Source organism: Arabidopsis thaliana, chromosome 4 (assembly GCF_000001735.4).
Source record: "Arabidopsis thaliana chromosome 4, partial sequence".
Classification (NCBI taxonomy): Eukaryota; Viridiplantae; Streptophyta; class Magnoliopsida; order Brassicales; family Brassicaceae; genus Arabidopsis; species Arabidopsis thaliana.
The window spans coordinates 5,147,472-5,163,069 of NC_003075.7; the positions used below are offsets into that span (position 1 = coordinate 5,147,472).

General features: G+C 32.0%; 2 protein-coding genes, 2 long non-coding RNA genes and 1 other non-coding gene across 6 annotated transcripts; 1 reads left to right on the top strand and 4 right to left on the bottom strand.

The window, feature by feature from the left end:
* Positions 1-227: 227 nt before the first annotated feature.
* On the bottom strand, positions 228-3,688 carry KNAT1 (homeobox knotted-like protein). The gene is made up of 5 exons (NM_116884.4): positions 2,672-3,688; positions 2,435-2,560; positions 2,192-2,330; positions 1,388-1,644; positions 228-704 (listed from the first exon to the last, which is right to left on the bottom strand). Exons 1-5 carry the CDS (start codon positions 3,137-3,139, stop codon positions 498-500), a joined length of 1,197 nt encoding a protein of 398 aa, NP_192555.1. The 5' UTR covers positions 3,140-3,688; the 3' UTR covers positions 228-497.
* A 5,311-nt stretch (positions 3,689-8,999) lies between these two features.
* Positions 9,000-9,413, bottom strand: AT4G05365. The gene is made up of 2 exons (NR_141864.1): positions 9,320-9,413; positions 9,000-9,104 (listed from the first exon to the last, which is right to left on the bottom strand). It is a non-coding gene; the product is annotated as an other RNA (non-coding RNA).
* A 511-nt stretch (positions 9,414-9,924) lies between these two features.
* On the top strand, positions 9,925-10,200 carry AT4G05375. The gene has a single exon (NR_141865.1). It is a non-coding gene; the product is annotated as an other RNA (long non-coding RNA).
* Positions 9,961-10,166, bottom strand: AT4G05385. Its single transcript, NR_141866.1, has one exon. It is a non-coding gene; the product is annotated as an other RNA (long non-coding RNA).
* A 1,361-nt stretch (positions 10,201-11,561) lies between the features above and the next one.
* Positions 11,562-15,396, bottom strand: AT4G08160 (glycosyl hydrolase family 10 protein / carbohydrate-binding domain-containing protein). Of its 2 annotated transcripts, NM_001036516.1 has the most exons (7): positions 15,173-15,303; positions 14,741-15,081; positions 14,467-14,644; positions 13,832-14,386; positions 12,910-13,753; positions 12,464-12,474; positions 11,563-12,029 (listed from the first exon to the last, which is right to left on the bottom strand). In NM_001036516.1, the coding sequence occupies exons 1-7, from the start codon at positions 15,221-15,223 to the stop codon at positions 12,024-12,026; spliced, it is 1,986 nt and encodes a 661-aa protein (NP_001031593.1). In that variant the 5' UTR covers positions 15,224-15,303; the 3' UTR covers positions 11,563-12,023. The 2 variants fall into 2 exon arrangements, with proteins under 2 accessions (NP_192556.2, NP_001031593.1); NM_116885.4 differs by lacking the exon at positions 12,464-12,474 and having other exon boundaries at positions 11,562-12,029; positions 15,173-15,396.
* Between the last annotated feature and the right edge of the window lie 202 nt (positions 15,397-15,598).

Here is a 15,598-nt window from a genome sequence, read left to right on the forward strand (position 1 = left end):
CTATGTATTATGATGTAATGCTTTCGCATAAGTCATAATATATGCCTGAAACCGTGTTCGAAGCAAAGATGGTTTTGAGACTTATCAACTATCGATGTTTTACATTTTGTGGATTTTGTTTTAGCTTGTGGAAAGGCATGTAAGAATCCATTAGATCAATTTGGGTTTTGTCTTTCAAAACCATACATTTCATGCCATATAAAATAAAAAAATGGAGCAACACCTTTTCAGAATAGCATTTTCCTTTCACACATTATTAAATAAAAACATTAGTGAGAAAACAAAAAAACAAAATACACCGAAAAAAAGAGAAAATAAAATGAAGGGATATTTCTGACTAGGAAGTCTCAAACTCCCCGAACGACATAAGACATTACAAAAGGCGTGAAAACAAAGAAAGCTATAAGTAGCAAACTGATGTAGGGGAATTCAAAACATGAGTTGTAACAAGAAAGCAACGAGAGGTTGTTATTATGTGGCTAAAGCTTTTGGATGTCTTATGGACCGAGACGATAAGGTCCATCACCCATGTAATGACCATCCATGTACAGAGCTGCGTGGTGCGGGTGCTGCAGACCATCCATCACCATGAACTGCATGTCTTCAGATGGTTTCCAGTGACGCTTTCTTTGGTTTATGAACCAATTGTTGATTTGTTTCTGATCTAACCCCGTTGATTCCGCCAACGCTACCTTCTCTGACTCCTGCCACACAACTCAAACCAACCATCTTCATTTATGTAGTAATCAATGTATAAAAAGCAATGCTAGAGATAATCGAAAATTATTTTTAAATGATTCTAGACATAAAAATGGAAAATGACCTAAAGTTTGTTGTTTTGAACGATTCTCTAAGTAAAATGACTAACTTCATTTTTCTTTGACATCAAGTAACGACTAACTATATGTTGTCTTATTATCTTTTTAACAACATGTCATTTATATTTACCAATATTAAACATGTTTTTTTCACTATCATTACAGTCGGTTAGATTAGTTATTTCATTTCAAACTAATTAAAACTACAAAAAAAATTAAATTGTTTCAAAATATATGGATAAAAATTTCATCACAAACTTACATTTTTTAAAAAAAAGTGATTGATATACGTGTTAGAAAATAGTATGTTAAGGGTTAGAACACCATGACTAAGATATGTATCCTAGTGACTAATTCTAGTGTTGTGAGCATTCGGATTTAAAACCATGTTGTTGGAAACCGTACAAGGATTTAAACACAAAATCGGTCATGCAAGTACCTACTTGGCCTAACATAGCGGCTTCAGAGGGAATTGCTAGCTTAAAGATAGGTTTTTAAAACACTTAATTTGTAGTATATATTTTAAAAAATATGAGGGCAAAGAGAGATGAGAGAAAATTTATACGTACAGAAGGATATGGCCACTTGTAATGCAACTCCCACCACGTGAGAAGCTTCTGCCGTGCTTCTTTAGGAAGTTTACCTTTCTTTTTCTTCTTGGATAGTTCTTGCTTCAAACTGCTTAAGTATCCACTATACTTCTTCAGCAAATGGTTCTTGAGTTCCCGATCTTCGGCCCTCGGGTCTATTTCCGGTAATTCTGTTTCCCCTCCGCTGTTATTCTCTTGTTCTTCGTCTGATGATCCCATATTGTCACTCTTCCCATCTGCTTCAACATAATATATTTCATGAAGTTAAATGGTTTAGTCATTTAACAACATTCTAGTCATCTACCTTTATGATTAGACTAATTAATCCGAGTAGAGATTTTGATGTTTTAGCATAACGAAATCGAAGAAGATAATGTCCCAAATAAATCTTCACGAGCAGCACCAAAAGTTCTTGTGATAGTACTTTTGGGCCGAGTGAAAAGAAAAAAAACAAAAATAAGCCCCACCCATCTTTGGATGGATTCCACAATGGGGAAAACAAGAACAAATATGCACACCTATTTGTATCTTACATACTTTCCAACAATAATGCATCTCAATTATCTTAATTATCTTATAATCTTAATTAACATTTGAAAATGTATGTAGACTATGATTTTTTTTTTTTTTAATATCTCAATGTTACAACAATTTACCATGAACCAAAGAAACATGCCAATTTATGCAATCCATCATTAGCCCTACCTTGCCACTACACTTTGTTTTCTCCAGCCATTTCTTACATGTGCATATATGTATGTATATGAGATTGATGACATGTACCAGGATTGTTGAGGATGTGAATGGGACTCTGACACAACATGCTAAGCTGAGATTCAATACGACGTATAAACTCCATTGCTTCCTGAATGGGCCTTGTTAGCTCCTCACGATATTTAACCAACATGTCACAGTATGCTTCCTATTCATACCAAAAAATAAAAAAGGAAAATCAAGACTTCTAACACATATACACACAAAGAACCGACCCATTTAATTAAAATTCAACTTTGGTTAGTAATGAACCATGAATTGATCTAACTCCGGGTCTCTAGAGGAGGCAGAGACAGACGGTGTTGACCGCTGTTGTCGAGCCTCAAAGTCTTGCCGTGCCGCCGTAATTCTATCAACCACATCAGGTGGAGCTCCAATCTATATAAACCATGACCCATGAACATACATATATATGTCACACATAACTATATATTATATCTTTAAAAAAAGAGTATATATTATAACATAACAATAAGAATAAAACCAAACCTTTTGGCAGTCCAAGTAAGCTTGTAGGAGGGTAGAGTAGTGAGGATGAGCAATGATTTTAGCCTTCATGGCTTCAACATCGCTTACGTTGTCATTGTTGTTGTTGTTAGCTTCTTGAGTATTGTGGATGGCTCTCATTAACATGGAGTAATGATTGATTCTTGAGGAGCTAGCTTCAGATTTAACAGATGGGTTGTTGTTGTTGTTGGGTTGATCATGATCAGATCGGAAGCAATTCTCGGTTGTTTGAGGGAGAAGAGAGCTCATATGTGGAAACAACATGTGTTGGTGGTGATGATTGTTGTTGTTAGTATTATTGTAACCAGGACCATAATTGCTACTATTATTATTGTTGTTGTTGTTGTTGGTATCACTTGTGTTATCGTTTTTGTTGGAAGAAGAGATTGGAGAGTACAAGAAACTTACTCTTTGAGGAGTGGTGCTGTTGTCATGCTGGTATTCTTCCATACCCAGATGAGTAAAGATTTGAGAGAGAGAGAGAATATAAAAATCAAAGAAAAAAAATAAATTAAAAAAAAATAAAACCCTAGAAAAATAAAAAAGGATGGGTGTAAGATGAAGAGGATGTATGTATTCTTGCTTTTGTTCTTATTTCAATCAAAGGTCTCTGTAAGACTATAACCACATCAAATCCAGACGACTAGACGACTCATCTATGAAATCAAAAAGGCCTAACTCAAATTAATATAAAAAAAGAGAGAAAATTTTGTGAGGTGAAGTTGCACCCAAAGAAAAACCAAATAAATTGAAAAAGATATATTTGAGGAAGAAAAAACGAACTAGGTATATAGAATTCGTCAAGGAAGTGACATGGAAGAGAAGAAAATAAAAAAAAAAAAAAGAGAAAGAGAGAAGAAGAGAGAAAGAGAGAGAGAGAGAGATTAACAATAATGAAGAAGTTGGGTGGCTTGAGTGGATTGACAAGACGTCGTTTGCTTTGGGAGCAAAAAGAAATATTTGAAAATTAAAATAAAGGTAAGAGAGAAGGGACAAGAGATAAGGCAAAGGCTTCTCTCTTCTGTTTTCCTCTCATAGGCTATTTTATACATTAGAACAAGACTAAGTAATTTACTTAATTAAAATGTGGTTTATAATATTCGAATTAAGATGAACCACTCAGTGTTTAAGCAACTAGGTCTTCGCGGCTACTTCAGGCTATGGTTTCTTGCTAGGTTGAATGATATATTTTGTACTATTTTCTAGTAATGAAATGTTTTTTTTTCTTAAAAGAATAGTCAAGAAAAAAGTTTTAAAAAAAATATGTATGATTTATATATACTTCTAATACGATATAAACCCAAGAATTTGTAGTCTAGTGGTTGAACATAGAGTTCGTTCAACAAATTGTGATCATGTGTCACATTATAATTCTATACTTAGGAGAGGGGACTACGTTTATCTTGTTCTGGTCCTCGGTTTCACTGTACGGGTTTCTGCCTAAAACTTACGGATAACAAAAAAAGAATTATAAACAATATGATAGAAATGTACATATTTGATGCAAGACTTGGATGTTTTTGGAGTTTAATCAAATCGATGAAATTATAATTTTAGTTTTCGTAATTTCGTATGTATATTAGTGGAGAGATCACACTATCCGAATATTTGTTATCGGATAGAAGATTACATTAGAAACCGAGAAAAAAAAAAGGAATTATAAAAATGCTTTACAGGATAGTGGATATTATACGATATTCTGCTAATTTCCAACTATTGGCTCTATGATAAGACCATGCTGCAAACACACTTCTTTCAACACTTGTTCTGTTCCACGGTCAACATTCAATTTTCTATTTAATCTCGATTTATATTTCATGATTCATGAGACGTATAGAGTGCCTATGAATTCATTTTTATACAAAAAGAAACGAAAATCCTAGGGTTTTATTTATATATAAATCGTCAAATCCTAGGGCTCTAGATCAAAAAGTTGGCTCATCGATAGATTTTTTTTTTTGTTTACCTCATCACTGCACTAGACCGAAACTTACATTGTGACTTGTGAGAGTTTGTAAACAACAAAATGTAAGATTTCTTACAAATTATGACTTGCTATGCCGGAAATTTTGATAGTAAATATTTAAATATATATGTATACATATATTATTTCTTACTATTAAAAAAATAAAATCAGCTGCTTAGAACCAATATTATTAGAATTTCATTAAAAAAAATCGAAAATGTTAAAGGTTAAATTTTTGCATTCGAAATGTTTTCTTTTCCTTTAAGACCTCCTCTTATTTTCTGTTTCAGTATAAGATGCTGAAACATTGACATCATAAAAGATCATTCATTAAGGGTACATCTTTGAATTAAATATCATAATATTCCAAAACACAAGTGCAATAGACTAAAAACACACTATAAATAAGTCTCTGATCCCAATATTCTCATTAATATGGTCATGCAAGAAGAATATATATATATATATATATATATATATATATAAATAAAAATATTATAATACCCATAACCATATGGATCTAATTTCTTATAATTTTCTATTAAAAAAAAAATTGTTTTCAAAAGTGTGTACAATTTCATAGAATTCTATCTTTTAGATTAGAAAGTCAATTATAACAATAAAATAAAACATTCAATTTATTATATAAAAATTCACCGGTAGGCATAGATTGTTCTCTAAATTTATTAATAAACTCATTTACTCATAACTATGTAACGACTTGTATGAGGTTATCTAAACCTGCAATAAAACACTCAAGAGATACACTAATTAAACTAATCTCTAAATACAACATAGCTACTTATCAATCATTTTCAATCAATGGTCAAATGTTAAGAAAATAAAAGGAGATGATAAGCTAATCAAATCTAGAAATAAAGTACATATTTGCAAATTGGCCAGGTTACAAGAACTGACGGTAATAAATGGCCAAAATAGAACTACGAGTCAGTAAGTAATGGTTAATGAGTGGAAAACGAAAAAAAAAGAAAGAAAGAAAGAGAGGCAGTGGAAGTGAGAGTAGGGGATTGACTTATGCGTTGGATGTTTTTATTCAACGATTAACAGTGATCAAAAGATTTGGCAGTGCAATGAAGTGAAAAAAATGACTGACTACACCTATTACTGTTCCTCCTGCTTCAGCCCACGTGCGTGCATGTGTCTATCTATAATCATCATCTGTGTTCGTGTAGGTTTTATGTTTCGGGTTTTTATCTAAATTGTCACAATTAACTATTTTGTTCACCCTATTTTATTTTATCAATCAAAACCTGTTATCTAATAAATAAATAAATTTATTTTATTATAAAATTTAATTTCTAACCACACTTTAATAAACCTAAACTGATATATAATTTTATTTAATTATAAAATCTAAATTCTAATTCTATCAATCCAAACTGATACATAATTTTGTTTTGGTGACATATGAATTTTAATAGTTAAATAAGTTTAAGTTTTTGATTAGATGGTAAATTCTTATTAGCATGAATAAAAGGAGGTGAACATTTTAGTTTATTTTTAGCGGTGAACCAAAATATTTTTTATTATTAAGTACCTAAACAGATCGATAGATCTACTTATAAGTAAATATATGTAGAAATTGAATTTCAGTTTTTTTTTAATTTTTATGTATTGACATTTTGGCGATTTTCACGCTAAATATAATTTTAGGAAAATAATCATTGTTTTCATAACTTATTTTTTTGAATTATGAAAACTTGAATTTAAATTACAGTGATGGTAGAAAGTTGAAAACCTAAGACTATTTTAAAGATTTTACATTCATAAGGATATTGTGATTTTGTTTATATAAAATGATTATTAAACTGAACAAAAGAAATTGACAACCTAGATAAAACATATCTAGTTGATGTTATTGTTGAATTAGTATCTTTTAGAACTTTATTGCATTCTTATTAACAGTTAGAAACTGTGATTATTCCATTTTTGAAAAGACCACCAACCAACCATCTCCTTTAATTAACATAAATCATCTACAGTAAAAATTATGTATTAATTTAAAAAATTAAATTCATATATTATTGTTGCCCACAGTTATATAGGGAGCAATATTTCATATGTGGAATTATATTGTTTTTGTTTTTTCTGAGGTATAAAGGTTCAATTTTTCCAATAAAAAAATCGTTATTTTGAAAGTATTTACAGTTCTTTTGACAAATGTTAAACATTACCAACATAAATTTTATCTTTGCTATTTTATATAAAAACATGCATATTTATTGTCATTATCAATTTTTCCTAGATCTTACAAACTGATATTTTAAAGATAAAATACGAAATATAAATGTATCTTTAATCACCCTAAAAATGATTTAGTTTTTTTTTTAATACTACTCTATATAGCCCATTTCTTACAGATAGAACATGTATTGACTAATTAGACTCAAAATACGCATAAGATAACTAAGAAAACAAATTTTTATTATCTTTTAGTGGGTTGGCAATAAGTGTTTAGGTGGTAAAGAATAGACAATTAAGTAAGAGAAAAAGAAAATAAATGACTGCACAGTAACAAAATAGTGGTTCAATAATTGTTGGTTTCTTAAGAACATTATTAGTAAATGTGATAAATTGTAAAAATTAAAATAGATGTCCTTATTATATGAAACACAAGATAGAAATATGAAACAAAACCATCAAAAAGGAAAAAAGAAAAACAAAATCAAGTATCCAACTTATTGATTTTAGTATAATACTCTAGTCCAAAAAACAAAATAGGTATAATACTCAAAATACTGCTAAAATTCTTTGTCTTTTCAAAACATACAACAATTTATTTTAGAAAATGTTTTCTATATTTGCAGGAAAACTTTGTATAGATTTTTTTTCTTTTAAAAAAGTTTTTATAAAGTTGAATTAAGAATAGAAAATAGTTCTGATATTTAATTTTTATTAAGACAAATAACTCAATTTTTTTAACTATTTTTAATTTATTTATTGGTCCATTACCTTTTTTATCGTCTTTTTATTGGCATTATTGTTCCAAGTTAAACCCAACTAATTCGGACATGGGCAGACTATTTGGTAATAATTTGTGCAAACTTATTACTTCAGATGAAACACATGGAACAAAACTTAAAAGTCCAAGTAATCTGTTTTGTTTTCAATCAAACCTAACCTAGAACTTATGCGAGTTTATGTCCTAAGATCCTGATCATCAACTACCCTACGCACTACAAGCGGAATCTTTTTTTTTGCCTCAAAAACTAACAAATTACCAAGTTAAATTTAAATAGCCATACAATGGTTTAACTGTCTATTTTTTCCACTTTGGTATCTCTCTCTTACCCGATTCATAAAAACTACAAAGCACAGACTTCTTATACCATCCAAAGATCACTAATCACACACCGAAAATACAAAACATATTATAAGAAAACAGAAGAAGAAAAGACGTTTGGTTTAGTGTTTCACTTGTTGACAAAAAAAGAAAAAGAAAGGAAAGACTTTAGACTGTTGTCATTGCTGATTTGCATGTGAGAGAGGTAGAGAGAGAGAGAAGCATTGGGCCAGACAGAAAATACAAGTCCCCCGAGAGATGCGCGCTACAAAAGGAGAGATGGGACATTTATAGACGGACCCCATCTTCTGTCAGAACTCTATTCACATCATCATCAATTCATCATCATCATTTATTACAATTTTTAAAAAATATTCAAAAACCTATATTAAAAAAAAGAAAGGTATAATCAACAAATGGGAATCCAAGACTTTTTGGTGGGTGGTCTTTTTTCTTGCACTATTTGAAGAAGTAGAAGTGCCTTGGGCTAAACTTCGATGGATCCTCTTGCTCTTGTTTTTGGTTATAAATGGAGTTGACATATATAATATATGCATATATCCATGTGTGTGTATATATATATATATATGATATACATGTGCTATGTAAGATAGGAGTCCATGAAATGATGGTCTTTGGCTTTCTCCACTCGATACCTTTCCTCTTTTTACTTTTGCCTTCAGCCTTCCTCCTTTTGTTTCTTTCTGCAACAACTCCAATATGATGCTCTGATTCATTTCGTGCTTTGTCTGTTGAGTTGTGGAATCCCTAACATTGTATTCTCGTATGTTACACATACCGGATTTACCGAACCGGCCAAGTTTAAGTATAATAGTAACATTAGTTTAAGTAAAGTTCTACATTTTTGACATAGAAGATTTACGCACTTTCATCAAATCACTTTTTGTTAACATATTTGATTTATGAATTTCCCATGCAATAGAAGTTTCAAAAATCTTAAAGTATTTTGGTAATAACTTCTCTCTTACATGGTTGGCCAACTTTAATTTAAACTATTGCACCATGCATTATTCTTTCATCTACTTACGAGACATGCAACATCTTATACATATGAATAACTTTCATTTAAGCCAACAAGGAAGCAACTTCATTTTTCTAGAAGCATTACACTAGGACTAAAGTTGAACTACAAGGAGGCCACACATGAATAGTACATGCTCTATTAGAAAAGTATTGATACTGAACAATGTAATCCAATGAAAAAGACAGATAGACTAGTGAAGGATTCTACAACTGAAGCAATGTAATAAAATGAAAAGAAAAAAAAAAACCAAGAAGAACAAGCGATGGATTGTTAGTTTGTTACCACTTAGGACATAGTAATGAAAGGAGATCATACTTTATAACAGAAAAGATGGAGCAACTATAAACCGACATGTAGACAAAGGCATGATGCTGTTTGTCTTGTGATGCAATTAATATATGTAATATAGTATTATCGTGGAAACATATCATTCACATATTTTAGCTATCTTTTTTTTTGTAGTCCATGATTTCAATCTATACAACTGCTAAGCATATTATTTATTGATGTGAAAGAGAAGCTAAACAACCCCTTTTTACTTTGCTTTTACCTAAATATAGGTAGAACATTTTTTTAATATATGTACTAAGCATACAAAATAGGACTACAAAATTTATCTATTATATATGGTTATGTTGATTTGAAAATTAAAATAAAGTAAAAGACATTCTAGTAATTACCAATCAGAGAATATTTTGGCTTATTGATTAACATAGTAATTAAGATTTTGTGAAAAGCTAAAGAATCTAAATATGTTTTGGCCGACAGATAAAGACAAGGACGTAAGCCTATTAGATTAAACGCATTCAACGGTCAAAACTAGTGTTGTGTTTTAATATTAGGATTTAGAGTGCATTATGAATAACAAAGATAGAATTGAATATGCAACCAAAAAGGTGAAAGAAAGTAAACTCTAGTTTGATTGATTACTTCTATAAGTGGTAATCAAGAGCAAGGGACACAACACAAGACATGTAAGTAAATAATAGAATGGGGTTAGATTTAAGGAGACGAAAAAAAAAGATGAGAGGTCAATTATTTTTATGTGACGACAGAGATACTAACAAACTGGGATCTGAAAGTTACCAGACGAAGGAAAAGAAAAGAGCTTTTTAGAGACTGCCTCCTCTTCTCATCACTCCCACTTAGTCTAGTCCCAAGGACTGTCCTTTACTGTTCCTCTCTATCTTTTTATTTATTATTGCATTTACTATTTTTTTCCTAATATTGTTATATATTTTATAGATTCATTGGCCCACATTCCACATTCCATATTAAATTAATTTTAGTGCAAAACGGAAAAAAAGAAAAGAAATGAAAACTGTTTTTGTTTCTATTGAGTTAATTTGGTAAATGGTGATGAGAATATTTGTTTTTAAGAAAATAACAAGTTGATGTTAGCTAATAACAAAGGATGTTGACAAAGTTTGAGCTAAATTTTAGCATTATATTTATTAAAAGTTTTTTTTTATAAGAAAATTATAATTCTTCTGTTATTTATAAATTAATGTTTCAGGTTTTTCACACTAAATAAGAAAAAATAATTTTTTATATTTTTTATTTTTTTACTAGTTTAATAATATTAGTTTCTCTAGTGTCTTCTTTCTATTGGTCACAACTTTAAATAATAATGACGTTTTTCACTACATCAATATTTGAAGAACAAGAATAAAACCCAAAAAATAAACTACGCAGAAGAGAGGGATTATGTAACAAATATTAATTTCGATACAAGTATATTTTACTAAATATAATAGCATAAAATATAAGCATTTAGCGGAAACGTAGACAAAAATGGAACAACCGGAAGAGACACTTGAAATCTACTACAAATATTCTTTTCCTCTCCAGTAGCTAGGCTCAAAGGTAACAACGATCATGCACAAAGAGAATCGAAGGTGTATAATTTGGTCAACGACAACATATCATCCTAGTACACATCATAAACTAGTGTGTATTAAATAACTAACATCTTCACTCTTAACATTATAATCTTAGTATCTTACACACATACTTAATCCTTTGATCACACATGTGTACTTAGTTTTTCAACCAATGTAATGATTTGTCCAATGATTATCTATAGCCTCTATACCTTCAAAAAGATAAGGAAACATGATTAACCATAGAAGTGTAATAATACAATCTATTGACAATAAACACAATAAAAAAGGATCCCTAAGATCAAACTAATCAACCCAATCACAACCATCACGTCATATTATCTATTTATGACCATAACGTCACACGACTCACCTTCTCTAGCTATTCAGGTCCGGGATATTACCAGTCTCCTGATGAAGTAAAATCCAAGCTAGTTTAGACAACATAGCAATGCAAAGACTTCCCTAGTAGCGGACCGCTTCTATGTGGGAATACGAAGATATGACAGGCTAAGCAAAGACTTCCCTAGTAGCAGAGTCAAGTTCAATTCCATAAAATTCAAGCAATTTGTTTTTTTTGATAATACCCTATCGGCTGATCCGGTCAGTCTCGATAGGAACACACCGAAATACTACAGACTGGACTTCTCCCGATCCAGGTAGAATTAGGCCACTACACCAAACAATTTTTTTTTATAACAATTAACAATCATATTCACAAGTTTTTATTGCAATTGTATTAAACAATCAAAAACAAAGACATAACATAACTTTGTGTACATATGTTACATGCTCCACAAAAAACAAATCACCACCCAAATATTAAATGAAAAAGGAAAGGATACACAAACATCACAAAGAAGAGAGATCAATGGAGATAACAAGTGGAGTGTCTCCTTTTTCGACAACGAACGTTTTGAGAACAATCCCAGCTGGAGTACAAATTTCGACGGCATAAGTCCCATGGTAGCCTCTGAATGTGAACTCTGACTCATCATTGATGATCCCATATGCATGAGATAACCATTCTTGTTTCACCTCTAAAAATCTTTTTCCGGCTTCGTTTACTTCTCCTTCTCCCTCCACCAGATTCGCGTTCTCTCTACTCATAGATAGCTCCCAGAACCCCCATAACATTATTCCTATTAACATCAAATATGTATCCCAAAATATAAATATCTTATTAAGATTCTCACATACCAAAAAAAAAAACGATTCTTATATAAATTTATTGATACTGAAAAACGAAAATGCAAATTAAATGACTTGAGAAATAACTTTATATCATTTCTCCACCAAACATTTCATTTGAGATTAAATAAACAAAAAGATGAATATGCAGTAAATAGCGCATAATGTATTGTATAGTCAAATTTCTGACCTCTTATTAGCAGAAACAATAGATTGCAAATTATTAAATAAGTTGGCTTTTAAAACTAACTTAAATTTTGTGGATGTTTTCAATTATCTTGAAATTTTATCCAATAACACACTATTTTCTAAGATATGACACTAATTTTTATATAACATGAAAAACACTATTTATTTACGGTTTTGTCACCCCATTTCTTAGTACCCTCTCTGTTCCTTTTTATTTGATAGTTTGGAAAAACACACATATTAAAGTAAACATATTAAAGTTGATTTTAAATATATTTTTTTTTGTCTTTTACAATTTCATATAACCTATAACCAATAATATTCAATTATTTTTTATTAAAATTTACAATTCATCAATTATCTTGAAACAAATGTTTTTTCTAGAAAATCAAATAAAAAAGAACAGAGGGAGTATAATTTTGGTTCCCTATTTAGCTATATAACAAACTAACCCATTTCTATTTTACTAATTATCTTTTAAAAATATCTTACATCTAAGCTTTTGAATTTTAATTTGGTTAAAATCCTAACAAACAATTTGATAGAAATACTAAACTAGTAGTAATAATTAGGTATATCTAACTTGTGTAGTAATTTAAGAAAATATATATATGAAATTGGGAAAAATGAAGTAAATGGTACCTTCAACTGAAGGGTGAGCAAATGCTTCCCACAACATAACTTCAAGATCCTCTCCCCTAACATATTCATTACTCGAAGAGACATCAAGCTCTGTGAACCAAATGGGACGACCAAGAACAGAGAGCATATCAAGAGCAGAACAAACAATAGCTCCAACAGGACTATCTATATGTCCTTGGATCCCAATCCCTCCTACAGTTGCTCCTTGAGCTTCCAAATCAAGTACAAGTTTTATATACTTCTCGGGAGACGAACGCGGGTCATCCCCGTCCTCAACATGATAATCGTTAACGAAAAGCAAAGGAGATGGATCAAGCTTATGTGCAATATTGAACATGAGTGCTCTTACACCTTTTCCAAGTCTATCTTGATAGAAAGAACCATGAAGCATCTCGTTGTTGACATCATAGTGCTTGAATTTACCTTTGTACCGCGTCAAAAGATCCGTGAGACGCTTTTGTACCGCGTTCATAAGATCGGTTTTGTTAAGCTGGCGAACCCATGGCTGAACTGTGGATTCAACTTCCCAGAAGATACAATGTCCTCTAACGTTTATGTTGTTGCCAATGCAGAGATCTAACATGTCGTCTGCGTCTTGGTAATTTACCTTTCCACGTTCCGCTTCTGTCGCGTACCATTTGAGCTCGTTTCCGAACACTGCCCAGTTAAAGTTCTTTGTGAAGAAATCTACAAAGTCTTCATTGTCTATGTCTGTTCTGTTGATGCATGTTCCTACTGGGAAACTGTTGTATGTTTGTTTCACTTTCACTATGTAAGGAAACAAATCAAAGGATTCGTCGTCGTTTAGTCCTGAGAATTTCAACACGATGTCGCGCTTACGTACCTACCAAGTAACAACATTCTTGAAGTCATTAACTTATTAAAACTGTATAACTAAGAGAGATTTGAAGAGAATATGAACCTCATCAACTTGTCTTTTGAGACATCTGACACGTTCTCGACGATCCACGGGGAAAATCTGCAGAGCCGCGATCATCAAATCAATGCCAGCTCCAGGACCTTGAACGTAAACCATAACGTTTTGTGGCTGTTTCTCTAGCCTAAAAGATCCGGCTATTTCATGCCATGTATCACCAACTGTGACCTCGACTTGTCCTCCGTTGACCCATTGGTTATCGACGCTAAGTGCAATGTTCACATTCTGAGGACTCATACTACTACCACTTACTCCCACACCAAGCTTGACCCAAGCTGAGATTTGATATGTCAAGAAGAGTTTGATTTTATCGGTTATCATCTGAGCAGGACCCATCCAAGTCTGCGTTCTGTTAGTCACAACGATGTAGTTTCCACCTAGAGGTTTGTGAGGACCTAGCGTGTCTCTCGCCATTGGAGGCAGAGTGCGCGGAGCGCCTTGTCCAACACTCAACTTGCAGTTCCCTAGAGTGAACCATGGTTTAGTTCCCCCATCTAAAACTTCACTGTTTTCGACTATATTGACTCCGAAACCAGGATTCTGCCAAACAAAACAGATTAGTATCCCCATAAGAACCATCAGTCTAGTGTCATTTAGTTTAGTTGGTAAAGGGACTAAACCTCGTAGAAAGGAGGAGGCGATGGACGATTCCTTTTAGCATGTTGAACAACTAAACTGTTGAGAAGAATGTCAGCTCGTGGAGGTGGACCTTCAAGGTATAGTATTACTCTCGATGGCGAACCATGGATTACAAATTTACCCTTCAACTCCACCCAGTTCTTATCTGTTGCTTGAACACTAATATGATTCATTGACATACCAAACTCTATCAGTATAATGAATTTATATCAAGATACTTATGTAATGGAGAAGATGAAAAAAGGTGAAACCTACTTGGCAATGACTATGTATTGTTCACGTTTGTTTGCGTTTAAGACCCAGAGAGTCGCTTGTACTGTTGCACTTGTGACATTGTTGCCAAATATTCGAACTACCGCTGTTACTTCATACACACGCTTCCTCCTGAATCTTCCTGAAATCTCTTGTTGAATCCCATTCCATGTGTCTTTACGCTGCGTTGCTGCTGCGAAAACTTTTCCCGAGAGCGGTACGATCTTCCCACTGTCCATGGATTCGTGTAAGACAATCTTGCACGCTCTTCCAGTCCAGTTGTTTAGGCCATCCTCAAAATTAGGGTTTAAGATGATCTTCTCCTGCTCTTCGTTAGTGTGATTCTGCCAGACGTAAATACAAAATAACTCTAGTTAGCTAGCTTGTAGAAACATTAGCGCACTATTGTTAAGAAGAAGCTTAAATATCGACAACCTTATCATTATTATCATCACTTGTATGGTTCGTATTTGTATTCTTCTCCATAGCAAGTTCCAAGCGAAGAAGATTAAGTACACACAAAAAGAAGATAATTGTTAAAAAGCTTTTGAGGTTTTAGTTTTTTTGGTTGGGTTGAGGAACTTGCTCTGATATATATATATATATAATATATGCTTCTATGTCAAAGACAGAACATAGAGAGTTTCAAGTGAACTCCAAGACAAGCAAGAGCTAGACACAATACTTTGAAAAAAATAACATTATTGATTTTGTGATTTGAAGAAGAAAAAGAGAAACTACAATTGCTTTGTCTTAAACCCAGGAAAGTGTAGTTTGCTTGAATTAAAATAGAAGGCTTCAATTGTTGTCATAGACAACCATGTGAAAGAACGAAAGAATTCAAAGCTGAAGCTCAGGTTT

Coding starts and splice junctions, on each gene's coding strand:
- AT4G08160 (NM_116885.4), bottom strand. CDS start 15,223: ATGGAGAAGAATACAAATACGAACCATACAAGTGATGATAATAATGAT. Junction 13,754..13,831: donor TCAAAAGACAAGTTGATGAG/GTTCATATTCTC, acceptor GTTACTTGGTAG/GTACGTAAGCGCGACATCGT. Junction 12,030..12,909: donor TGCTCACCCTTCAGTTGAAG/GTACCATTTACT, acceptor TGATGTTAATAG/GAATAATGTTATGGGGGTTC.
- KNAT1 (NM_116884.4), bottom strand. CDS start 3,139: ATGGAAGAATACCAGCATGACAACAGCACCACTCCTCAAAGAGTAAGT. Junction 1,645..2,191: donor TCACATCCTCAACAATCCTG/GTACATGTCATC, acceptor ATGTTGAAGCAG/ATGGGAAGAGTGACAATATG. Junction 705..1,387: donor ACAAGTGGCCATATCCTTCT/GTACGTATAAAT, acceptor GTTGTGTGGCAG/GAGTCAGAGAAGGTAGCGTT.